Here is a 26,650-nt window from a genome sequence, read left to right as displayed (position 1 = left end):
TCTCCCCATCGCTGAAAGAGGCCTTGCGCCACGTCCGAGTTCAGACGCCTTTCGTGATCCATCATGCACCGACGGCTGAGCTTGTCAGCCCTGGCGTTCAGAGAACCTGCCAGGTGTTGAGCCACCAGGGTCACGCCCTGGCGTTCCAGCCATTGCCAAAGGCGAAGAGCCTCTTGACAAAGCATCCACGACCCCACCCCGCCTTGTTTGTTGCAGTACCACATGGCGGTGGTGTTGTCCGTGAACACCTGCACTACACTGCCCCGGACAGAGGGGAGGAATGCCTTCAGTGCCAGACGAATCGCCCTGAGCTCCAACAGGTTGATGTGGAGCCGGGTCTCTGCCGGAGACCAGAGGCCTCTGATCTCCGCCTCTCCCAAGTGGCCTCCCCAGCCCTGGAGGGACGCGTCCGTCACAACTACGTGCTCCGGTTGGGGAAGGGAGAGGGATCTGCCGCTGACCCAATCGCGGTCCGTAAGCCACCACTGCAGTTGTCTCGCAGTGCCCTCCGAGATCAGGACATGGTCGGATAGGTTGCCCTGATGCTGGGCCCACTGAAACTTCAGGTCCCACTGCAGAGCCCGCATCCGCCACCTGGCGTGATGCACCAGTAGGATGCAGGAGGCCATCAGCCCCAGAAGCCGCAGCGTCAACCTGACCGAAACCCGGGATAACGGCTGAAAAATGGGAATCAGAGCCTGAATATCCCGGACCTGCTGTTCGGGCGGATAAACCCGAAACCGCGCCGAGTCCAGAACCGCTCCGATGAAGAGGAGCTGCTGAGAGGGACACAGGTGTGACTTCGGCACATTGATGGAGAACCCCAGCTGGTGCAGGAGGTCTGCCGTCGTCTGGAGGTGGCTGACGACTGTCTGCGGCGAGCCCGCCTTCAACAACCAGTCGTCGAGGTAGGGGAAGACTGAAACCCCTAACCTGGGCAGATGAGCTGCGACCACCGCCATCACCTTCGTGAACACCCGTGGGGCGCTGGTAAGGCCGAAGGGGAGCACGGTAAACTGAAAGTGCTCGTGGCCCACCATGAACCGCAGGTAGCGCCGGTGGGCAGGCAGGACGGGGATATGAAAGTAAGCGTCCTGCAAGTCCAACGCTACCATCCAGTCTCCTGGGTCCAGGGCAGCCAGGACCTGAGCCTGTGTCAGCATCTTGAACTTCTCCTTCCGGAGGAAGCCGTTGACGTTCCGTAGGTCCAAGATAGGGCGTAGGCCCCCTTTGCCCTTCTTGGGTACCAGAAAGTAGTGGGAGTAGCAACCACACCCTACTTCTGGCCCAGGAACGCGCTCGATGGCCCCCTTGGCCAAGAGGGCCGTAACTTCCTCCTGAAGAAGTCGCAAGTGATCCCCCGATACAAGGTGGTTCTGCGGTGGCATGGCTGGAGTCGTCGCCTCGAAGGGGAGGGAGTAGCCCCTTCGGACGATTTGCAGCACCCACCTGTCCGACGTGACAGTGCGCCAGTGGAGGTGGTGATGGCGAACCCTGCCTCCCACTGGCGTCACATGGGCCTGAAAGCACGGACTAGGAGGGTTTTGAGGCGGATGCTGCGGGGGAAGGTGTGGACTGACCTCGCCGCTGCCCCCGACCACCTGGACGGCGGTTCCCACGGCCTCCACCGCGTTGGGTATTGCCCTGCGGTGCGTGGCTGGCGGTACGTGTGGGCGCACCCCTTCCGTGGCCACGAAAGGAGTGATAGGCAGCCGATTGCTGGCGCTGGCCCGAGAGGCCTAAGGACTTGGCCGTAGCCCTGGAGTCCTTAAAACGCTCAAGCGCATGGTCTGCCTTGTCGCCAAAGAGGCGACGGCCATCGAACGGCATGTCCATAAGCGTGTTCTGGACATCTGCCGAGAAGTTGGCGGACCTCAGCCAGGCGTGGCGTCTGACCGCCACCGTCGTTGCCATCGCTCTACCCAGCGAGTCAGTGGTATCCAGACCACACCGGATGGAATACTTGGCTGCATCCCGGCCCTCCACAAGGGCTTGGCAGAGTTTGGCCCGTACCTCCAACGGACACTCTGGCAGCACTTCCGCGACCTTATCCCACACAGAGTGGGTGTAACGTCCCAAGAGGCAGGCGGTGTTAGAAGACCGCAGGCCTAGGCTAAGGGATGAGAAGATCTTCTTTCCATACTGGTCATACCTCTTGGATTCCCAGTCCGGGGGGGCGGACGAGAATGCGGTCTGGGAATTGGAGGCCTGGATGACCAGGCTCTCGGGGGTAGGGTGGGAGGACAGGAAACATGGGTCGCCCGGGGCTGGGCGGTGGCGTCTGGCCACGTTCCCATCTACGGGCGAACCCATAGCGGGCTTGGACCAAGTGCCCAGCAGAACGTCGGTCAAGGCCTCATTAAAGGGCAGCAGAGGCTCGGCCGAGCTTGACTGCGGTTTAAGGACCTCAGTGAGGAGGTTAGTCCTCACGGCCGCGACGGGGAGCTCAAGGCCCAAGGCCTTGGCAGCCCTCATCAGCACCACACTTTAAGTTGCCCCCTCCTCCGATGCCACGGAAGGAGGGGAGACAAAAACCAGTGTCTGGAGAGGTGTCCAGGCCACTGGCCTCCCCAAGGTCTCCTGCCCAGTCCTCATGAGACTGACACTCCCTGGTCAGAGGGTCCTCAGACCCCTCCCAGTCCTCTTCATCACCCATCTCCTGAAATTCAGGGTTCTCATCTAATGGGGCCTGTTCGTAGAGATGGAACTCTCCAACTGGCGTCTGGAGCGGCGCCCATCGGGGCCGTCCCGATGCCGGAACAGGAACGAAGGTGGAACCGGGGATGGCGCTGCCTGAGGCCGGCGCCGGAGGTGACACCTGAGGGTCCGACGCCGGGGAGGTCGTCCGATCCACTGGCGACGAACCAGATCCCGAAGGAGGACCAGCGGCATCCTGTGGCGCCGGGCCCGAAGGCGTCGGCGGCGTCTGAACAACTGGACCCCTCGGCGCCGAAGGCACCGGTGGCGTCGGGATAACGGGGACCTGCGGCGCCGGGCCCGAAGGCGTCGGCGGCGTCGGGGCCAAAGCACCCGACGGCGTCTGGGCCGGAGCCGCCGACCGGCTAGGGCTCATAGACGGGTCCGCTGGGCCCGAAGGCGCCGCGGAGCCCGTCGGAGGAGAGAGTTTCCTCATGGCCATGAGGAAGCGCTCCATCTCCTCCGGCGACGCGTTCAGCCCAGGGACCGGAGGGAGTGGAGCTGCACGCGGCGCCCGCGACTCCGACGGAGCCGCGTGGGCGGTGTCACCCGAACCCCCGGCCGCATCGTGCGAGCGTCGGGGGGAGTCCGAGGAGCGATGACGCCGCTTGGCCTTCTTGTGCCTCTTACCGGACGACGACTTCGACCCGGAGGAGTGCGGCCTACTCTCGGAGCTGTGGTGGCTCCGAGCCCGCGACCTGTCCCTCGACCTCCCTCTCACGGCGCGGGGCCGACTGCCGGAGTATGAGGCGCCTACAGGACCGCTCCCGCCTGGCTTTCGAAGAGAGGGCCCGGCAGTCGGAGCAGGCCTTGTCGTCGTGGTCGACGCCCAAACACGACAAACAGACGCGGTGAGGATCCGTGACCGACATCAGCCGGTCGCAATCGTCACAATGCTTGAAGCCGGGCATCCCTAAAGGCACGGTTTCGGAGTCGAGAGACTCGAAATAGCAATCAAAAAGGATCAAAAAGTTAGTCAAAAAGTGACTAGGGTTACTGCTTTTTCCAGATCTGCGCTTGCTGGCGCGGAAAAAAGAAGAACTGACGTCAGCACACGGAGGCGGCGTCTAAGTACTCCGACGACGTCATCACGGCGCCCACGACGACGGACGCGGAGCCGCAGACGACGCCTACCGACGCGCAAGGGTACTGCTACGCAAACATTTCCGGATCCAGTCTTACGCCTGGGGATATTCTAAGGTAAGGAATCTAATACTAACGTGTTTCTTTCAGATGTCGTTGCTGTCACAGTCATCGACGCTCCCGTCGACGCTGAAGGCACCGTCGACGAGCCAGTCGATGGTGTAACTTTCTTCACCTGGGATTTAGAAGCCTTCGTCGATGGGGTCTTCTGCAGCGTCGTCGATGACCTGAAATCTTTCTCCAACTTCTCAGATGTTAGAAAAGAGGGCTTTTTAAAAGCTTTAGCCGACTCCACCACTGCTGTAGCTGTAGATAGTCCTTCCCTCTCCTTTGCTAGGACTCCGGCTCTCAGACTCACGGGGGGTCTTTTTTGAGGCCTTAACTGGACGTGAAGTAATGAGGTTAATGCGTTTCACTCCTCTCGGCTTAAGTTAACTAGAAAGACGGGGCGCCCAGAAGACAAACATTGAAGGCTCCGCCTGCCGTTTCATCCGGGCCTGGATTAATGATGGCTCCCATGCACATGAGAAGTATGGCCACATGATTCCCATCTCAGCAGCCTTTATAAGGATCTCATTAAAAACTATTTAGCCATTAGGACCTGTATCAGAAACGGGTCACTGCGAGGATCCTGAAAGATGGATTATGCTTCATGTCGACAAGGAGTGTAATTCCTCATTGTCCTGCTGCTACAAGGCTACTGTGCCTCCTGAACCGACCACCTGGAAGTAAAACATATACAAATGTGCCACTGTCCTTCTGAGATCACTGCGTGCACCACAGAGCAGCGGGAGTCAAAACCAGTGGTGCAGGCGCACCACAGAGGAGCGGGGGCGAGGGAGCCTGTTGTCTGTGCCACTCCTGCTGCGCATAATATGAATGGGCGGAGCAAAGGCAGGACATCCCACCTTTGCCCAATTGAGTGCTGTATATATATATATATTTTTTTTAAAAGCACCCTAAAACCAATTGCAGCCGGCGAAAGCAAAACCACACGCACGAGCGTGTGGTCAGCTTTCAGAATCCCGTACAAGAGGTCTCGCGCTGCGCGAGCAATGGTGTGCTCTGCAACACTAGGCGCGAGACCTAAATAGGCATTTCCTATGGAAACACTGACCTAACTATAACTACCCAGTGGCGACTGCTCCCCCCCCCACACAACTAATATCTACTGTATGACAAATTAAGAGTGGTAGTTGGAACACGTGTCAGTGGTTAGGTTAGGGTTATTCATTAAAATGTAGACATTTCTTTAAAACAATTTACTATAATTTGTACTGCTTCCACAGGTGTAGTGCTTGGATAACTGCAGGGGCATCTGATGACTCGAGAACAAACCCAAAGCATGTACTGCCAGATGTACGTGCCTTACCTGTGGTGGTGGAGAGGGCACTCTGGGCTGCAACAGTTTTGGTACCTAAAAGAGAAGATGAAAAAGAAAAAAAAAAAAGAAGAAAATCACAGGAAGAAAGCAACGTACAGTTGGTTGTCATTACAGCAGAAACGTTAAATACCTACTTAAAGAATCTTTTCAGGATGACATTTTTCTAGAAAGACTGTTCAAAACCGTACAATACTACATTTTCAGATACTTACAAATTTTCATGAAAATTGGCTTTCCAAGTAAACACGATTTACAATACAAATGATTTCAATTAACTGCGGAAAAACACAAGTGCAGGGTACAGTTTCACACTAATTGTAATAAACCAAATTACTTACCGTTAGCAATGTTTTTCTAATGGATAGATCTTACGCACACAGCCAATCACAGGAAATCGGCCAAGTTGCAAATTGGATTGTGGAAGTTTTACTAAGCCACAACTGGGCATTAAAACAACACCAACTAACAGTAAGGTGTTATCACCAGTGAAGTCACTTATGACATGGGCAGTGTGCATTGGGAGACATGCAAATTTCAATGGCTTTCAGTTTTAAATCGTAACCATAACTACACTTCAACTGTGTTTAAACAGTGAATTTCTAAGGCTTTTATTTTAAACATATGATAGTGCTATAAATCATACTAACTACAATTCCACTTTTTTTCAGAGATAGTCCTTTTTTTCTTTTCATCATGTTACACATGTAAGTTTCCTGTGACAAACCTGCAGTGGGTGGCCAGCCCCTACTGTGCACAGCCTTGGGCCATACACAGGCAGCCAACCTGCACTGCACATGGTCAGGCGACACTGCCAAAGGGCTTGGCCTATAGCCAATCCACACCCCCTCTTTCCTTTTCTTTTTTAAAGGATTTAAAAGTTATCAAACTAGTGTACACCTGTGGGACATTCTGCGAGGTTTATGGACCCAATGTAGGTAGGAGGTCCAGCAAGGATCCAAGATGCTCATGACATGGGTATGCTGGCCCTTAAGCTCTGTTCGCAGTGTTCAAGGGAGGTGTGGGCGAGGGAGGATTTGGCCGTGCCCACTGTCACTGAGTCAAGAGGGCTCTTTGCACTTCTGGTATTGCTGCCTGGCGGGCGCACTGCCCCTGAGCCAGGAGGACTCTTTGCGCTTTTTTTTGCTGCCCGCCACCTTCCCTCCAGGGCCGGCCGATTTTAGGCCAGGCTGGTTCTCATCACCCGGAGATCATAGGTTGTCTGCCGCAAAGCTGGGGGGGCTTGCTTTACTTTCCCACCGTGCCGCTCTTCATCTTTGTACAAAGCCGGCCTCTGGTGAGTGCAAGCGGGCTATTCGGCTTCACCGGGGCCCAGAGCCCCATGGGAGATTACTCGCTGCCAAACTGCTCCCTCCTTTCTTTCCTCCTTGACCGACCATCCACATCAGAACCACAGAGCCCCCTAGAGGCTGTCCAGATAGCTCCCTCTCCTCCCCCTAGGTTCCTGTCTACTGGTGGTCGTGTCCTCTACTGCGGGAGCGGGCCGCTCTATTCCCAGACAGGCGCTAATGCAGCCACGAGAGACTCCAGTCTGGGACCAGGGGTCTGCTGAGAGAGGTGATCAAAGAGGGCCTCTCTCACCCCCCCTTGAACTAACTACAGAGATAAATGTTTGGAGCCTATAAGAACACTTAAGCAACGGAGATAAATAATATATAAAAAAAAGAAAAAGTAGAATAACCACCAGAGGGTTGCCTACAAACAGAAAGCCATCTTATTTCAGACTGGGCCATTTTCCTCGTGCCTTATGGTACTAGAGCCCGAGCCTGCAATTAAAAAGAAACAGAGGACTTCCTCTCCGTGCCGATAAAGGTCTTCAATACAGCCATCGGGTGCAACCTGCAAAACAGCAGTCATCTAGTAAGGTCTCTGCCATACTTAGACCAGCTAGATATTCTGTGCAGTCCTCTTATCTCCAATTCCCTGTAAAATAAATGTTCTCCCACACAGGCCTACTCTGTTCCCATACTTCTCCCTTTGAAATACTTATTCCTACCTACTCCTCAAAACGAGTGCGAACTGGTCCTCCACCAAGAACAAGGAAAATCACATTATGGCTTGACTACATATGAATTCTGCAGAAAACAACGTGTATTCTATTCTATACCCCCCCCCCCCCAATCTATCTAAAAATGCCTCCAAAACCTTCAAACACTACCTCCTCAGAAAAAAAACCAGTCTCCTTGACTGCTCCTTCAATGCAAAGAAAGGAATATTAATCAATGACCTTACATTTTTCACAAGAAAAATGGCCAAATGACGAACTGCCTTTTCAAAGCTCCTCACCATACATGGCAAGAAAAATATTCCCTACTGAACCAGGATTACAACAACATCAGCACAAATCCTTAGAGCCACTCTGAATATAACTTCCTACAAAAATGGCACTGTTCTTATTCAAGCAGCCAAGAAGGACCTAGAACAATTCGACTAACACATTCCCACGCTAAAAACCCACACCAACACCTCACCCATTGTCCTCCAGGACCAAACTACTCCATCTACATCTCTCCAGAACTTCAGTGACCAACACCCTTACCTGGCACCTTCGAAAGAAGCAATAACATCTCACCTCCCTTAGAACCCATATCATGGACACCCTTACCTAGAAACATCACTAAAAGCAACACATCGGTCCTCCCCTAATACCCAACCTCCGACCCTCATCATTTCCACAATCCGCCACCACCCCTATCCCCATAACTCTCTCCCCCCACCTCAACTCTTACCCGATCTCCGGAGAAACTCACCACGATAAGGCAACTTTAACGAATCGTCGAAAAGACCCCAACCCAGGTATACCCCACTCATTCTCGTCTAACACACTCCCAGCCACCAAACCCACCACACAGCGATCACAGTCACTGAAACCCTCAGCAACACAATCCCTAGCCCTCTGCGTGCCACTCCTGTCTCCACGTCTCCTCCCCCCTCTTACCAATCTGAACTAGACACACTCAAAACCCACACTAACCTCACATCCCAGATGGGTCTATTTGGCACTGGCACAATCATTGATGAATCATCTATCTGGCACTGGCTAATGGCACAGTCCTTCAATGGTTCAAATCCTTCCTGGAAAACAGAGCGCAATCCTTGTAGGCACTCTGCCATTTTGGGATGTGCCTGGATCCCTAAGCAATTGAACGCCATCTTGAAAGGGAGTAATCCTCCTGTTTTTCTTTTTTAACTTGTTTTATGTTTATCACTTTATGACTAAGTATCCCCCCGAGGAAGGAACAGTTCACCTCTTTAAGATGGCCGCCGTGATAAATCTATATTGATAGTAACCACGAGACTCTGCCCTGACGCTGTCTACGAGGTCACATCACATAAGTCCCACCCCGCTGAGGTCAGTTTTCTTCAGAGAACTTTTCCATGCCACAACGCAGAGCCATCAGACAAAACTGTGCGATTATGGGAACAGTGTGCGAAAGAGCAGAGAAAAGTGGAAAAGAACTGATGAACAACACCATAAGGAACAGTGTCAACACTGCAGCAGCCAAAGGCAGGGAAAGAAAAAGAACAGCCACCCCTCCAGGATGTAGACAGCCCCCTCTGGAGACAAGGAACACATGCAAAGTTGTCACGACAACATACAGCAGGACTACAACCCCAATCAGGAATAACGAAGGGGAAACTGGCCTCAAGACAGACAGGAACGACAAATCTCCAGGGGAACCCCATCACAGAGTGCGGCTACCCACCCCAAGGAACAAGGACAAAGGCCCGGTGAGTTGACCCCAACCCATAAGGTAACAGAGGAACCAGAACCCTAGTAACCAAGGGGGAGAGGGGGGAGGGGAAGAGAAGGCAAGCCCCTAACCTGGACAAGAGCAGAGGGGCACAGGAGAACCAAACTCCATCCTCCAAGAGGAGGAAGGAACAAGAACAGAACAAATCATCCTGTTAAAAGAGCGAAATAATGCACTCACAAAAGATACCGCCACCCACTGGGAGGCGAGAGCAGAAGACAAAGCCGAAGGCCCTCGCAGAACTGGGCGGAAGGGTGGGCCGTGAAGGAATCTGCGGCTAGAATCTTCTCTACCAGATACATCGTTACCGAAGGTAAGTAACTCGTACATCTGATAGAGACTACTAGCTGCAGATTCTTTAACGTAGAAAAGATACCCTAGCCATACCCACAGGGAGGGAGGGTCTGCGAAAGGGCCCCACCTGCCTGGACATAACAGAAGGCCCCACAGGGGACCAGGCCAGCGGACAAGGCGAGGAGCCTCGTCCCCGCAGGCACGGGGAACCCCCAAAGCAGAACGCCACCGATCCCACTCAACAGAGGAAGCAAGGCAAGGGGAGGGGAGGCCAAGGCACCCCACATCTTTACGGGGCTACATAACCGCCATTCAAGGCCAAGGCAAGGAAGGGGAAGACTAGCAACCCAGAGGCTCCAAGGAGAGAGGGAGAAAGAAGGAAAACAGATGGGACACCCAGGAAGATCAGTAGGCTGCGTTCCAAAAGAGGGAGGAACACAAGAACCTACCAAACTCCCAGGCCAGCGAACAGGATGGTGAAGAAGGCCCATACACTCTAAAAGAGAGGGGTAAACAAACATGACCCAAAAGGAGCAGACAAGAGTCACGACCCAGGCCGCAGACAACAGGTCAGACCAGACGAACAATGCAGCAACCCCGGAGAAGGGCACCTCGGGGCACCACCCAGGCATTCACATCACATCAAAGAACGTTTCCACGCCACAACACGGAGCCATCAGACAAAACTGTGGGTGTATGGGAACAGTGTGCGAAAAAAATCAGTGAAACAGAAAGGGAAGAAGCGAATGGTGAAGAACAGCTCCATTAGGGACAATGCCAGGCACTGTGTTACTGAAAGTCATGGAAGGGAAAGAGCAGAGCACCGCTACTGAAAAGCAACTGTAAGAAAGTGGCTCTGTATATACTGGACCGTGCACAGAGTACACAGTCCCCAGAGGCAGAGGTTAAAGTTAGATATAACCTTACTCTCTAAAGTTGTAGCTTGGTTGAGCAGTAAGGCAGTATCAGAGGACAGTGTACACACTCAAGAACTGAACTCTAGGTCAATTGTTTGTGTAAAAATATATAGTTTTATTTCAGAACCAACAATAGATATCAAAATATACTTTCTCAGAATGAGATACTTTCGCTAAAAACGTTTCAAATAGGCAATAGACTTTTGAATACAATAGCTACAGTTGTTGCAATGGGCAACACAATTTCAAACACCATGTTACATTGAGCTCAATGGGAATTTCTAGTTAAACGCAATTAGTTACTTTATAGATTACTTTTCTTAACCACAGGACTGGATCCTAGATTCAGTCCTGGGACATCTCCTGTAAACAATTGAGTAAAAGTGTTTTGGTTACAGTAGTGATTTTTAAGGAATATTATTGTATTTTAAAAGTTGACAAACTTTTTCACATAGAATCACCAATGTTATCCTATGGGAGAAAATTCACTTGGCAGGTAAGTAATGTTATCGTTTCTTTTTCTTACTCAGTGTTGGATCCTGGATCCAGCACTGGTGTATCTCCTGTAAACAATTGAAAGAATGCGTTTAAGTCATACAGGCGATTTTTAAGGAATATTTGTAGTTTTTGAAAATCGTCACAGAAACTTTTCTGGTAAAAACCAGATAATGGATTCCTATGGAAGGAAATTCAAGTTACTGGTAAGTACGGTTAACATTACTTTTCAGGGTCAGTGCTGGGCTAAAAGATGCAGCACTGGGTTCTCTCCTGATAACATGTGAGTAAATCGGAATTCGTTGTTCAGCTGATTTTAGATGAATATTTTAAAAAGTTTCAAAACTCCGCACTTGGAAGAATTTCCAAATGAAACCACTCAATGTTACCCTATGGAAGAAAAGTGAGTTGTCAGCTTTTGGGTGAGTACTCGACTGGCAGAGTTAAGGTTCTGGGCATAGACTCAGGGGTTTCCCAGGGTCAGGTAGGTACAGTTGGTACACCCTCAGCAGCACAGCCGCAGCCATGTTCAGAGGTAGTTAGGCCCAATGTTATCCTATGAGAGGCAGGGGGCCTTCGGTTGGGGGCTGCTGGCAAGCAGGCCACGTGGCTGTGGGAGCTGGGCTCCTGGTCACTTGCTCGGGGCAAATGGGGAAATAGATTAGGATAATGGTTGCACTGCCAGGGGCACTCGGGCGGCTGGGTGCTGGGTGCTTTTGAGCCGTCGGGCACACAATGTTATTCAATGGAAAACGTGGAAGATGAACAAAGGCTGCAGGCTCGGGTACAGCGATTCTTCAGGAGCGACCGACACTTCGAGGGGTAAGTTGAGATCTTGGAGGATAGGTAGACACTCAAGAGTTGGGCAGAGGGGGCCGTGGGGCACCGGGTGCAGGGTTGCCTTTTGGCATCGGGAAATCTTACCCTGAGCTGGTTGCGGTTGGAGGGGTCCCTTGTCTTGAGGCTGCAGGAGTCGTCTGGATCGTCGTGGAGGGTCCTTGGGTGCTGGATTCTTGGTCACAGTTGCCGGGGGAACGTCCTTGTGGTCTGTGTCCACTCAGGCACGGGCCGGGCTCGGCGGGTGCAGAGTGTGCTGGATTTGCGGTACCTGGCTGGCACCAGGGGTTGTTGCTGTTTGAGCAGAACCACTGCTCATGGGAGTCCAAGTCTTTAGATGAGCAAGGAAGGCAGGTTCTGCGGGGTTTTCGAGGTTGCTGTCTGCAGGAGACGCCGGGGTTTAGCAGGAGCAGGTTCAAGGATCAACAGCCCGGTGGGGCTGGGGACAAGTCAGTTGCTGTTGTCCTCTTGTTAGCAGCTGCACAGCAGGTCTTCTGGTTTCTTGATCTTCTTGCTTGTTTCAAATCGGGATCTGAGGAAGGAAGGTTCAGGGTGCCCCTAAATACAAAATTTAGGGGTGTTACATGTAGGGCAAGGGCAGGGGCCAATGGGTCCTGGGTGAGTACACTCCCTATCCTGCTCCTCTCCTGTGGGAGGGGGGCAGGAGCCTATCTCTGATTGGACAGGGCTCCCCATCCTCAAGATGGCCGGAGCCAGGAGTCGTGCTTTACCCTGCCTCTGCCACCTGAGGGGTGGGGTTGGATGAGGCTGGCACACCCCCTTTCCTCACTTCGGGTTTCCCGCCTGTCCTTCCCTAAAACTGTGTTGAACCTAAAACCCAATTGGCATCTCTGGCCACCTGTCACCTCCTAGTAAATGGTACCCTAGGTACCCAGGGCATGGTGACCAGAGAAGACCCAAGGGCTGCAGCACTTATTGTGCCACCCTTAGGGGCCCTGTACCCTGACACTCACACACTGCCTTTGCAGACTGAGTGTCCTGGTGCAGAACTAAACAAAGAGTCGACATGGCACACATCCCTGTGTGCCACGCCCACAAACACACTGCCCTGGCATACCTCAGTCACCCCTCTAGCTGGGTGCCCTATGCCAGTGTTGTGGGCACAGGTGCATGATCCCTGTGCCCCCACAGTACCCAGGGCCATTCCTGGGCACTGTAAGTGCAGTGCTGCCATCAAGAGTATATGGTGCTGGGAGGTTGACATTACGAACTCCACAGCACCATGATGGCCCCACTGAAGACTGAGAAGTTTGGTATCAAACTTCTAAGCACATTAAACCTGCACTGATGCCAGTGTGAGATTAAAGTAAAATGCACCAGAGGGCATCTTAGAGATGCCCCCTTAAACCTAACCTACAATCCACGTCTGGACTGAGAGGCTGCCTAGGCTGCTTTACAGCAGATGTGTTATTGGACCTCTGGGTGGAGAGCCCCCTACTCTCATGGGCCTGCAACAATGCACATCCTGGGCGAGGTGCTAGGTCTCCTCCCCAGGATGGGCAGGGGGAAGCTTCAAAGGCCTGCCACCTCTGAGCTTCTCCAGACCATTTGCTGTACCCAGCAACTGGCACCCACCGGTTCTGACCCCCCACTCTGGCAGGAAGACTGGCAGGACACCCTACTTCAGGAAGGGGGGTGTGCCAGCCTGTGCCAACCCCACCCCTCAGGTGGGAGAGGCGAGGTGAAGCACGACCCTGAGCTCCGGTCATCTTGAAGATGGGGAGACCTGCCCATTCACAGCTCGGTTCCTGCCCCCCTCCCACAGGAGAGGAGACGACTAGGCGGTGTACCCACCCCAGGACAGGGACCTATTGGTCCCTCCTCTTGCCCTACCTGTAATACTCCTAAATTCAGTATTTATGAGCTCCCTGAACCGTCCTTCCTCAGATCCCGATAAGAAAAGAAGACCCGCAGTGCAGCTGCTAACAGGACGACACGCACTGACTTGCCCCCAGCCCTACCGGCCTGTCGATCCTGGAACCTGCTCCTGCTGAATCCCGGCGACTCCTGCCGACAGCAACCTTGGGACCCCCAGAGGACCTACCTGCCTCGACCCTCTTGAAGACTGAGACTCCCATAAGCAGAGGAACTGCTTCAACAACGATACCCCTGGTGCCAGCCAAGAGGCACCAGACCAACCCACTCTGCACCCGCTGAGCCCAGCCCGTGTGATCCAAGACCACGGGGACGTCCCCCCCGGTGACTGGGGCCCGAAGTCTAGTGCCCAAAGACCCTCCGAGGAACCAGACGACGCCTGCAGTCTCAGAACCAAGGACCCCTCCAACCGCGACTAGCCGAGGGTAAGATTTCCCGACACACAAAGACACCCCTGCACCTGGCAGCCACCTGTGCCTTCCATTGGGGTACCTACCTCTTCTCCAAGATCCCAACTTACCTCTCGAAGTGGTGGTCGCACCTAAAGAATCACCGTCCCAGAGTCTGCAGCCTTTGTTCCCTTTTTACCTTTCCCATTGAATAAAATTGAGCGCCTCAAAAGCACCCTGCACCCAGCCGCCCGCGTGCCCCTGGCCGTGCACCCTGTGTCCTACCCTACTTCCCCATTGCCCTGAGCTAGTGACCAGGAGCCCAGCTCCCACAGCCGCGTGGCCTGCTAACCACCAGCCACCAATCGAAGACCCCCTGCCTCTCACTGGACAACATTAGGCCTAACTACCTCTGCACCCGGCTGCCCCCGCGCCGCTGAGGGTGTACCAACCGAACCTACCTGACCCTGGGGGACCCCTGAGTCTATGCCCAGAACCTTCACTTCACTGGTCGAGTACTCACCTGGAAACCGATAACTCACTTACCTGCAATAGGATAACATTGACTGGTTTGACTCGAAAAAAAATTTAAGTGTGAAGGTTTGAAACTCTAAAATATTCCTATAAAATCAGCCGAATACCCAACTCCGAAGTACTCACCTGTGATCAGGAGAGAAGTCAGTACTGTACCTTGTAGCCCAGTACTGAACCGCCAAAGTAATCCTAACTGGGTATACTAGTAACCTGAATTTTCTCCATAGGACTCCATTGTCTGCTTTTCTATGAAATTTCTTCGGTCTACTTTTGAAAACTTGAAATATTCCTTAAAAATCATACCTACTACTGAAACGCAATTACTTACCTGACTTAAGTCGAGATCCCAGTGCTGGACCTAGGAGCCCAGTACTGGATTACAAAAGTAACGAGAACGTACTTTACCTGTAACCTGAATTTTCTCCCACTGGATAACATTGCTAGATTTTCACTGAAAAGTTTGTGTGAACTTTTGAAATACATTTATATTTCTTAAAAAGTATTGCAATAACCAAAACGTTTTTACTAAACTGTTTTCAGCTTGCACCCAAAGACTGAATCTAGGATCCAGTCCTGGAATTACAAAAGTAATCTACAAAGTAATTAACTGCATATTTGTATAAAAACCCATTGAGCTCAATGTTAGATTGTGTTTAGAATTGTGTTGCCTACTGCAACCCCTGTACCTATTGTGTTTACAAAGTTATTACCATTCTGCAAAGTACTTACTTGATATCACTCAGAATTGAGAAAAGTATATTTTGATACCTGTTGGTTCTAAAAATAAAACTATATATTTTGATATAAAAACAATTGGCCTGAGTGTGTGAAACCTTTTCCTGACTGAGTGTGTACAACAAGTGCTTTACACTGTCCTCTGGTAGTGCCTTACTGCTCGACCAAACTACCACTTTTGAGAGTAAGGTCAGCCCTGACCTCTGTTATACCTCTGGGGTTTGTGGTCTCTATACACCCTGTACCTTACTTTGGTCCAGTATATATAGAGCCACTTTCTCACAATACCATGCAAGAAAGATATCACTTTCTTACAGCAATCCTGCAAAGCGAAGGCAATATCCACCCTGGAGGCAGAAAAAACATGTGAAAAATGTCATAGACGACAGAAAGTCTGCAACCACAATCTATAACAGTGAAAGGCAACAAATCAGAAAAGATGGGTAACAATAAATTACCCCAAGACGTCACCATCAATGAGTGTCGTATCCCCTGTAAAGGGCTGAGGCACAGCCAAGAGACCCCAACCCAGAGGACTGCAGAGGAGTCAGAAACCCCAAGCAATGAACAAGCATTTGCAATGCAATAGGTCTCGCATTAGGAAAGTTTGAGCTATTGGTATTGTAAATGGCAACGTTTTTATTTATGTTTCTTTTTTTTTTAAATAGCTAAATTAATAGCTTCGTCATTTACAATGCCAATAGTTATAACTTTCGCAAATGTGATACCTATAGCATTTGTAATGCAATATGTTTTGTATTTACAAACCGCGAGAGGACAAAAAAAAGCTCCGGACCACCGCCTCCTCCCAGGCCTTCAAAAGGGACCTCAAAGTTCTCCTCCTCCTCCAGAGACACCTCCAAAAGTAATTCACGTCCTCTTGCTATTTGTGAGGAAGACTTCCCACTACTGATAATTTCTACTTTCCATGACCATGGAAGTGCCTTCCCAGTGTATGCCTGTGATTGGAGGGTCTGCCTTTTTGCAGTATTTTCCATGTACTGGTGTTCGGTGCCCTTTTGTAACATGCACACACCACTCTGCCCTTGCAACACACGGCTGCTACCTCTCACATGTCTTTGCCTTTGATACTTGCACAAGTGCCACCTTGCCCATGTAACGCTTGTTCCTGAGCCTGAGTGTCTAGCACTTATTGCAGGACTATACCTCTAATTATACTCTGTTTTCTCTTATAACTGCACACTTGTCACTTTCATTTCCTCTTGTGCACTTTTGACTACCTCATGTATTTTGGTTGCTCACAATTTTTACTCAAGTATTTTGTTTGCTCACGATTGTCACTATTACCTTTACTACCTCATGTATTTTTGGTTGCTTATAGTTTTTACTACCTCATGTATTTTGTTTGCTCACAATTGTCACTATTACCTTATGTAAGTAACGTATGTTTTTGCAACCTGTTCTTTTGTAATGTTTCTCATTATGTTTCATTTCTGTTCCTAATGTGAAGCGCTCTGACGCCTTCGGGTAAAGTCCGCGCTATATAAAAATGCATAAATACATAAATAAATACCGCCTTCGGGTAAAGTCTGCGCTATATAAAAATGCATAAATACATAAATAAATAAATAAATACCGCCTTCGGGTAAAGTCCGCGCTATATAAAAATGCATAAATAACTAAATAAATAAATACCGCAAATCAAACATCCTCGTTACTCTGCCGGCCTGCGACCAGGCAGTCAGGCAGGCCGGCGCGACAACCGGAAACAGGAAGTAGGAGGGCGGGAGCCTACCCCGCCTCCCACGGAAGAGTCGCGAGTTGGAGCACCGGAGCAGGCAGGAGCCTACCCTGCGCCCCGGTGCCGAAGGAGGGAAGAAGAGTCCTGCTGCCGGGCCCTGCAGCTGAGAGCCGCCGCACAAAGGAAGCCAGTGAGTGGGTTGCTGGGGGTGTGGGGGGGCAGCGCATGTGTGCGCGTGTGCGGGCTGTGTATGTGTGTGTGCGTGCGTGTATGTGTCTTGGAGTGCGTGTGTGTGACTGTGGGGGAGGGGGGTGTGTGAGCGAGTGTGTCTGCGCGCGCATGTGTACGGCGCGGGACGGAACAATTAAACAGAACGAAGCACCCAGCCAGGTAGGAAGTGAAGAGGACACTTGCAAAAGAAAAAGCCACCAGGAGGGAGGAGAGTGCAGAAGTCCAAGCTGAAGGTCCTCGCAGAACTGGGAGGAAGGGTGGGTCTTGAAAGAATCTGTGGCTAGAATCGTCTATCAGATACATAGTTACTGAAGGTAAGTAACTTGTACATCTGATAGAGACTACTAGTCGCAGATTCCTTAACGTACAATAGATACCCTAGCCATAACCAGAGGGGAGGAGGGTCTGCGAGAGAACCTCACCAGCTTGGAAGAACAGAGGGCCCCAACAAGGGATGTGTCATGGGGACAGGAAGGAGGGCCCGGCCCCCACCAAGCAGAAGTAAATAAGAACAAGGAGAAGGGAAGGCCAGTGTGAGAAGTTGGCCTGATATGCAGTGCTCACTATTCTAGTGATCACTATGTATCATTCCAAACGACCCTTATTGATGATTGGTTGTAAGTCAACCTGATAGACCAGCTATCCTAGTAGCATGGACAAGAGCAGTCTTTAGGCTAAACTCTAGAGGGCGTGTTAAGCCAGCTGTTTTACCATCACATTTACCCCTTGAACACCAAGTGAAAGGACACCACACAAGTTGTTATGAAAATAAAGTATATTTATTTATAACAAGACTACCCTGAACTCTTTATGAGTCAGGGAGCTAAGCACAATACAAAACTCTTAAAGAAATACTGAAAGTCGCACAATTTACACAAATGCCCGAGGGGCACGAAAAACCATATACTACAAAAGTGGAATGCGAAATTACTAGCAGGTAAGTACTACTCTCAGAGACTTTACAAACGCTGGGCCTACAATGCTGAACCCTTGGATTAGAAGCAGGAGGCCTAGGGACGTCGTGTGCAGAGTGGAAACTCTCACGCATAATGCGGGACAAAGTCTATGGATACTAGTAAATGCAAAAGTTAGTGTTCTCGGGCGAACCCGACTAGGTAGGTCAAAAACGAAAGTGGATCTAGACACTTAGAGAGTGGATCTACGCTGGAGCACCGTGGTACTCGGTTTACCAAGCCCAGGGGCTGCGGCTGCATAGGGTTCAAGTGTCGTAGGGAAACCTCGTTGACGAACCAGGAGCCTGAAGTAAGAGTTGCTGGCAGGCGACCAGTGAAGATGTTCCGGGCTGATCCAAGGACTGGATCAGTTGAAGAAGAGTACCTGTAAGCAGAGGGGACCAAGTTCTGAATCACTAGCCAGTGATTAGGTGGGCACCAGATGGCACCGGACGAGGTCACTCAGCCAGGCGAAGAGGTGACACTGGATTCTGCTGCTGCACGGACCAGGGCGCTGATGTCAACCAGGCTGGAGGTCTGCGAGCTGTCCCACGTCGGATGTCTGCTGCTGGCGATGCTGGATCCGTTGAACGAAGCAACAAGCCTTGGCTAAGGCAAGCCCACGTGGCAACACAAAATGGCGTCTGGAGTGGACCAGGAGGGTCCGAGAAAGTTCCCCTTCAAGAGGAGACAAGGGCCAGTCTAGAGGAGCTAGACCAGCGGTGAAACAAACGTAGGACGTCGTCTGGAGGGTCACTAGCCAACGGGCAAGTAACCGGACAACGTGGCAAGCAACGCAGAGGCAAAAGGGCCCCACGCAGATCTGGAGGATGCTGGGGGGCTGGGCTTCGGTGCTCGTGATGCTTGGGGTTGGGGCTTCTCTTACCCCAGTGCACCCACTCGAGGGTCCCTCGGTGGTCGTGCTGGTTCAGTGTCGTGCTGGTTCTGATGATCACCGGGTCCTCTGGTCTCGTCGCACCTACGAGTCTCAGCTGTGCTGTAGAGGCAGGTTGAGGTCAGAGAGGGCAGGGAGTCCGGGTTTCGTCGAGCTGGGCAGTCTGGTTCCGGAGGAAGGACGTTTCAGCAAACCGCAAGATACTTAGGTGGTGCCTGCTGCTGCAGGGTGACTACTCCTTAGTCACAAGGGAGAAATCTTGAGAAGAAGTCTTGAGTTCCTTTCGTAGAAAGTAGTGCCAGGATTCAAAGATAATCTAATTTGGGAAGGGGGCCCACTCCTATCTTTATACTAAGGAAAGGGGCTGGCACGCGACTAGGTCCTGCCCATGGGTGGGACCAGGAAGGGGGGTGGTTACACCCCTCTCCCCTGCTGGACTTTCCCCAGCTCAGGGGCTGGTGTGCCCCTGGAACTGGTTCAAACCGGCCTATGCACAGTGAGCACCGGGGTGCCACTTGCAGTCACCTTCCTCTATAGCCCTGCCTACCTGGGATACACAAAACCCTGTCTGGGATGGTGCTAGCACCGCCCCTGACAGGAAACCCTTTGTCCAAGCACTCCTCGCTGGAAGGACTCACAGCAGCAGGAGGTCAGACTTGTGTCTGTGGTGGCAGCATCCATTTTGTGGAGCTGAGGCTGTGTTAAGCTTTAACCGGGGTTCACAGTTTCGTCCATGTCGTGTCCCTCTAGAAGGGTGGAATGCTAACCCCGTCGCCAGAATTGGCGAGGGGTAGGAATTCCAATTCGTATGACACCTTACTCGACATGTTTTGATAAAGCGATACCAAAGTTGGCATATAACCGCGAGGATTATAATGCACTTAAGAGTATATGGTACGCGTTATCATGGAACAGCTATTAGGACTTGGTTCCGCAAGCTGCAGACAGGCTCAGCTCATGCCAGAGCACCATCTCACATAATTCCAAGCACTCTGCCTTCAGGATTGATAAGGCCTGCCATAGGAGTGACTGATAGGAATACATGTGTCCATTTTAGGGTTAGATATAGGAATACTATATCTACAGCAAAGGGTGATTACACCACCTTGCCCCAGCTGTCGTGCAGCCAGTTGTGTCAGATTTGGATGGCCAGCCAGGGGTGGCATAATACATGCTGCAGCCCCTGGTAGGCCCTGGGTACACCTATGCCCTGGATACCTAAGGTATACTCTACAGGGACTGATAAGGTGACTCAGTATCCAATTAGATATGTACCTAAGGTACATGGAATCCATTTTACAGAGAGCAGTGGGCCTGGGGTCCTGAATAGCAGGGCCCCAGGTCAACTAAGTCGGAAAACCAGCAAAACACCAGGCAAAAAGTTGGGGGCAACCATAGTCGGGTATCCACCTTCCTACAGCCAGGATACCACAAGCCTACCTGAGGGGCAAAGGGCGTCTGCCAGAGAACCCGGAGGGACAGACGGCACCAAGAGAGTACCAAAGGAAGAAAAGAACCACCCGCAAAATCCAAGGATAAGAGGTGGAAACTGAGGCAGAGCCCGCCTCAGAACACACAGCAAAGGGATAGCTGAACGGGCATCAGCCCTGAGGCAGGGGACAAGGCAGGAACGTCCCCCAAAGCCGAAAAGCGCATACGTGAGAAGGAAGACACAGTTGAGCAAAGCCCCAGCAGAGCAAGGGACAAGTGCACACGGGTACACGCCGAGGCCCACGGAGGTGGACCATAACAACCATGCGTGCGCAGCAGGTACATACTATGAAGTAGTGTGCCCAGAACAAGCCAAGCGCATGACTAAGACAGAGGCAAGGGAACCCCAGAACAAGCCCCAGAGAAGGTCCGTCCCAGTTGCACAACCCGACCCACGAAGAGAAGTGGGACCAGCCGAAAGAAAAGAAAAAGAGGAAAGGCGAGAAATATGTAGTACAGAACTAAAAAAGTATTCTACTAGGAAGTGGAATAGACCGTCTATTCACTCAGTGGAGTGTGCTTGAAGATTTTTTGTCCGCTAATTCTAGTGTGGGAATCGGTGAATGAAGGGTAAGAAAGTGCCATGTTAGAGCAACTTAGCACACCAAGTAAGACATAAATGTCCTGGTATGATTCATCTTTTAGGAAAATGGGAGGTAGATTTGGTTGGTCTGTCTCTGAGGTAGTTAGGCACAACATTGTTATCTACTTGTTGGGCAAATCATTAAAAGGTAGGACAATAATGGTCTCACATCCTTCCCTTCCGCATTCACACCAATATTATATAACCCAGAATTCATTTCAACTGAGCACAGAGATGCACTAGAAGTAGTAGGTAGAAGAAATGTATTTTTAATTTTTTTTTATTTAAAGGTTTTATATAGCGCTGGCCAGACCCGAAGGTATGGAAGTGCCTTACAACATTTGTCAAGTGACTGTTGGGAATACACAGAATTGTAACAGTAAATATAGCATAAGTCACTTGGCATTCACATGTAGAGTAGTAGTAGTCATAGTCGAATGGGGGACAAGGGTGAGGTTCAAGGGGAGTGGGCTTGACAGAGTTTGTTCTTATCCAAGTGATTGGATCTTCAGTAAGGTGCAGTTCGGTTGTATGGGTCCTTTGTCAGGTCGGGAGCGCTCTATTGAGGAAGACGCTTTGAGTTGGTTTTTGAATTTTTTAAAGGAAGGGTTCGTCCTGATGTGTACTGGGATGGCAAAGTTGAGTGCACAGACAATGTCTTGGTAGAACGGAATAAATCAAGGCCTAGTTTGCAGGATACATTTTTTGCTACTACAAAGTTTGACATTATGTATTAGACTCAGCTGTCAAACATTGCCACAAGGACATTCTTGCCATTTGAAAGATTTTTTCAATCCTCCACTTCAAAAATATGACTGAAGAATAAGTTACTTACCTCTTCGTTAACTCTCTTTCAGAAAGAGACTATGTAACTGCAGATTCCTCACCATATAAATACTTCGCCTGGTGTCAGACTGGATCTGGATATTTTTTCAGTAGCACCCCATGCACCAGCAGATGCGCTGACAGCTTTACGTCGAAGTCATTCTACACCGATGTGCACAGGACTAAACAGACATCACTTATGCATGCAGACATGCTATTTCCGGGCACTTCTGTGCCCGAAGACGCAGAACCAAACAGATTGGTTGTGGCAAATGTGAAGATTCCTAGATTGGGAACTTTAGTAAAGAGACCTGTTCATGAAACCGGGAAGTTGGAGGGTCAGCGAGGAATGTGCAGTTAGACAAAGTCTCTACCAGAAAGCATATGGCAGAAGTTCTGGTAGAGACTTCTAACCAGAGTCATCACCTTCTGAACAGATACCCAGGTAATACCTCCTAGATGGGGGGGGGGGTCAGTGAACTGCCTCAAACTAGTAAGTCCTGAGGGACCAAAAGGCCAAAATGCCCTTCTATGCAGACCTGGCTGTCCAGACAGTGACTCATGAACGTAAGGAGTGACGCCCATTAAGCATCTTGAAAAATGTCTAGAATACGCAACACAAGGGCCAACATTGTGGTAGCAGCCTTGACTGTGGTAGAATGGGCCCACAAGACCGCAGGAGGCTACTTTTTGGCACTGGTCTGACCAACATGAAATGGAGTCACTACCTTCCGAAGGAAGAAACTCATGTCCAGAGGACTAGCTTGTATGGGTAGAACATGGTAGAAGGTGAGTTGACAGATAGAGCCTGCAACTAGCAGAACCACCTCGCCAATCTTATAGAGACAAGAAAGACAGTCTTGAGGTTAAGGAGCCTGAGAGGGTAATTGTGGAAGGGCTCAAAAGGTGCATACACAAGTGATGCGAGGACCAAATAAAGTCACACTGAGCATTAATGAAATGAGGAATAAGAAACATGTTGCAACCCTTCAAGGATCTGGATATATAAATAACGGAGGTTAGTTCAGGAACCCTAAAAAGGCTGAAAGAGCCTACAAGTACCCTGTAACTGTGCCCAAAGTAAGGTCCTTGCTGGGATACGGACAAGCCTACAAATACCCTGTAACTGTGCCCAAAACAAGGCCCTTGCTGGGATACGGACAACACAAACAACAAAACTTAGGCCATCTAGGCAAGGAGTGAATCAATCAGTTTAGAAGTGCACCAGGCCACAAACGTATCCCAACAGCATGTGTATGGAAATTTGTTTGAGGGACTCCTGGCTGCCAAGATGACCGTAATCACTTCTAGAGGAAGGTTGAAAGCACTCAACTGTTGCTGCTCAATCCCCAAGCATGGAGGTTGCACAGGCCCTGTGCAGGACCCTGCCCTGCTGCCGCAACAGGAAATCCTCCCAAATGGGTAGGCTGATCAGAGCATAGATGCTCATGCCCAGCCATACTCATGCCCAATCGGGGGCCACTCGGTTTATATGGACTTGGTCGGTCCTGATCTTCAGAACTAGGGGCAGGAGAGGTAGCGACAGAAAGAGGTACAGAAGCCCCGAGTTCCACTCTAGGCGGAACACTTATTTGAACAAGAAAAACTTGGAAACTACAGAGCAACCTTGCTGACATTAAGCATTCTCGGTGGTGGTGAAGAGATTGAGGCAGTGTTCTCCCCATTTTCAGAAAACATACTGCGCTACCTTTGGGTATAACTGCAATTAGTGATATGCAAGGAATCAATGGTTTATTTGTCTGCTTCGGCGTTCAAGAAACCCACCAGGTGTCACCAGCACAAAATCCCATGGCAGCCTTTGGGACGCCAAAGCCTCCTGGCACCACCCCGTCCTACTGGTTACAGTACTAGTGCTACAAGGTGGTGATGTTGCTCGCAAGCACTTGCATCAGCTGTTTGATAGAGTAAAGTATATAAAAAGTGATGAATGGAATACTAAAATTAATTACTCCGGCTTATTTTGCACATACCCAGCCATATGCAAATCATTCTTGAGCATGCTCCAATGTGACTGTCCAGCCCGAATGGCCAGGTCCTCCCTAAACCAAACAACACCCAACCTAGGATATATTTTGTCCTGATTAGGTCTCATTAGTCAGGTATAGCTTGGATTCAGCAACAGTTTGCACATGGCCCAAGTCTGGGCATACCCAACCCCAAACTGATGTGGGATGGTGTGCAAAATAACAATGCACAGAGATGAGACACAAGTAATTACCAGTGGCAGAGAATAAATCAAGCATTCAAGCCATCATTGTTTTTTATACTTCGGTATCTCCCTTTGACGTAGGACAGGAAGAATTTCAACACAAGCAGTTGGCCCTCAGCTCAAAAAGGTTTGACATGGAGCTGGGCCTCAGCTGGAGACCAGACTTTTGTTCTCCACCTCTCCCAGATGGCCGCCACAACCCAACAGAGATGCATCTGTCACCACTGTGAACTCTGGGCGGGATAAGGAGAGAGGCCAACCGCTGACCCAATCATGCAACCACCACCAGATATTTTGCAGTGAGGCATATGAGCTGTAGTACATATGCAATGCATAGACTATATAGCAGTTATCTCCCAAAGCAGTGGCTAACCTGTATCTCTTGTAGTGGTCTGAAATAGTGTATGTAAAACTGCCTGGCCCACTCTAGCTTGTTGTCTTGCTAACACATCTACACAATAGTATTTTGTGAATGTGGGAGGTGTAGACCATGTTGCAGCTTTGCATAGGTCATCTATGGGTATATTTCCTAAGAATGCCATAGAAGCCCCCAATTTGCTTGTAGAGTGTGCTCTAGGGGGAACTGTTTAACATCAGTTTTGCTTTTGCATAGCGTATTTCAATGCACTTGACTATCGACCTCGCAAAACCTGATGTTGATATGGGATTGCCTTTGTGTGATGGAGAAAAAGCGACTAAAAGTTGATCTGTGTTACGGAAAGGTTTTGTCCTTTCTATGTAATAAAGCAATGCTCTTCACATCTAATGTGTGTAGGGCTCGTTCTGCCACAGAATCTGGTTGAGGGAATAATACGGGTAACTCAACAGATTGATTGATATTAAAAGCAGAAATTACTTTTGGAAGGAATTTAGGATTAGTCCGAAGAACCACTTTATTTTGGTGCATGTGTAAAAAGGGTTCTTCTATAGTTAATGCCGGAAGCTCACTCACCCTTCTGAGTGATGTGATGGCAACGAGGAAAGCGACTTTCCATGAGAGAAATTGCAGTTCACCTTTGTGCAATGGCTCAAAGGGTAGACCCATTAGTCTTGTGAGAACAATGTTGAGATTTCACACTGGAGCAGGTGGCCGTCTCGGGGGAATGACTCAAGTCCCTCCATAAAGGCTTTGATAACAGGCACTCTAAAAAGAGTTAGTTGTCTATTCTGGAGGTATGCAGCTATTGCAGCCAGATGTAAGTGTACGGATGTGTACGCTAAATTGGAGCGTTGTAGGTTTAACAAATAATGTTTTGTACAGAAGCATCAAGCAGGTTGATGTGGTTATTACAGTATATCACAAACCGCTTCCACTTTGCTGCACAGCAGGCTCTTTTAGAAGGACATCTAGCCTCTTTGATAATATTCATGCAGTCTGGCAGTACATTAAGATTGCCAAACTCTAAGACTTCAGGAGCCAGATTGAGTTGACCGAGGTCTGGATGTCTTATGTCTCCATGGCTCTGTGTGAGGCGATGGGGTGTAAGAAGCAGTTTTTGGTGAGGAACTACTGAGAGTTCCAATAGGGCTGTGAACCAAGGTTGACATGCCCATGTGGGAGCAACTAGGATTAGTGTCAGGGACGCTGGTTTGACTTTCCGAACCACTAATGGAATGAGTGGGAGAGGCGGAAAAGCGTGAGCAAATATCCCTGACCAATTTATACGTAGTGCATTGCCTTTGGACAATGGGTGTGGATACCTAGACGTGAAGTTTGGGCATTTTGCGTTTAGATGTGTGGCGAACAGGTCTATGTGTGGGAATCATCACATTTGGAAGAATGGGAGGAGAACTTGAGGGTGTATTTCCCATTCGTGGATTTGCGGTGTCTGACTGAGCAAATCTGCCATCTGATGGTTTACTCCTAGAAGGTGTTCTGCTAGGAGATATATTTGGTGATGTATGGCCCATTTCCAGAAGGTCTGTGCTAGCTGCGACAGCTGGAGTGTGCTTTTCCCTCCCCGTTTGTGTATGTACTACATGGCTGTCATGTTGTCTGTACGAATTAGGACAGTCTGGCATACTAACTGAACTTGAAATGCTTTCAGCGCCAGAAAAATCTGTAGCAGCTCTAGATTTATATCAAGCGCTTTCTGCCGCAAGCTTCAAATGCCTGGAATTGTGAGAGTTTGGAGATGCGCCCCCCCCAACCGGTCAGTGATGCGTCTGCTGTCAGTACTATCTGTGGAACCGGGTCACTGAAGGGCCATCTTTTCAAAAGATTTTGTGTGTTCCAACACTGCAGAGAGCAGTGGATGCGGCCATCTACCAACACTAGATCTGATAACTGACTGCGAGCTTGGTTCCACAAACGTGCTAAACATTCCATTAGGGTATGCATTTGAAGTCTTGCGTAGGGGACTATAAAAATGAAAGACGCCATCATTCTCAGTAACTGCATGAACACGGAATCCTAGCTCGTGGAGCAATTGCACAGATGTGTGTGGCATAGACAGCAGTTGTGCGAGCTGGCATTTATGAAACAGTCGTCGAAGTATGGGAAGACATGAATATGTTGCCTTCTTCGATGGGCTGTGACTACTGCCAAGCATTTTGTGCAAACCATGGGTGCGGTTGTTACTCCGAATGGGAGTACTTTGAATTGACAGTGGTGACTTGCTACCACAAACCTGAGGTATTTGCAGT

General features: G+C 50.2%; 1 protein-coding gene across 3 annotated transcripts in view; it reads right to left on the bottom strand.

Annotated features, from left to right (window-relative positions):
* Positions 1 to 26,650, bottom strand: part of RCOR1 (REST corepressor 1) — a 523,596-nt gene that overhangs the window by 259,526 nt on the left and 237,420 nt on the right. For all 3 annotated transcript variants that reach the window (XM_078660219.1, XM_078660217.1, XM_078660218.1), the window contains one exon: positions 5,213 to 5,257. In XM_078660219.1, the coding sequence (XP_078516345.1) occupies positions 5,213 to 5,257 (45 nt within the window). The remainder of the gene's footprint in view (positions 1 to 5,212; positions 5,258 to 26,650) is intronic.

This window comes from Lissotriton helveticus, chromosome 9 (assembly GCF_964261635.1).
Source record: "Lissotriton helveticus chromosome 9, aLisHel1.1, whole genome shotgun sequence".
NCBI lineage: Eukaryota > Metazoa > Chordata > Amphibia > Caudata > Salamandridae > Lissotriton > Lissotriton helveticus.
The sequence above is the reverse complement of the archived record's forward strand: the minus strand, read 5'-3'. Positions and strand labels throughout refer to the sequence as shown.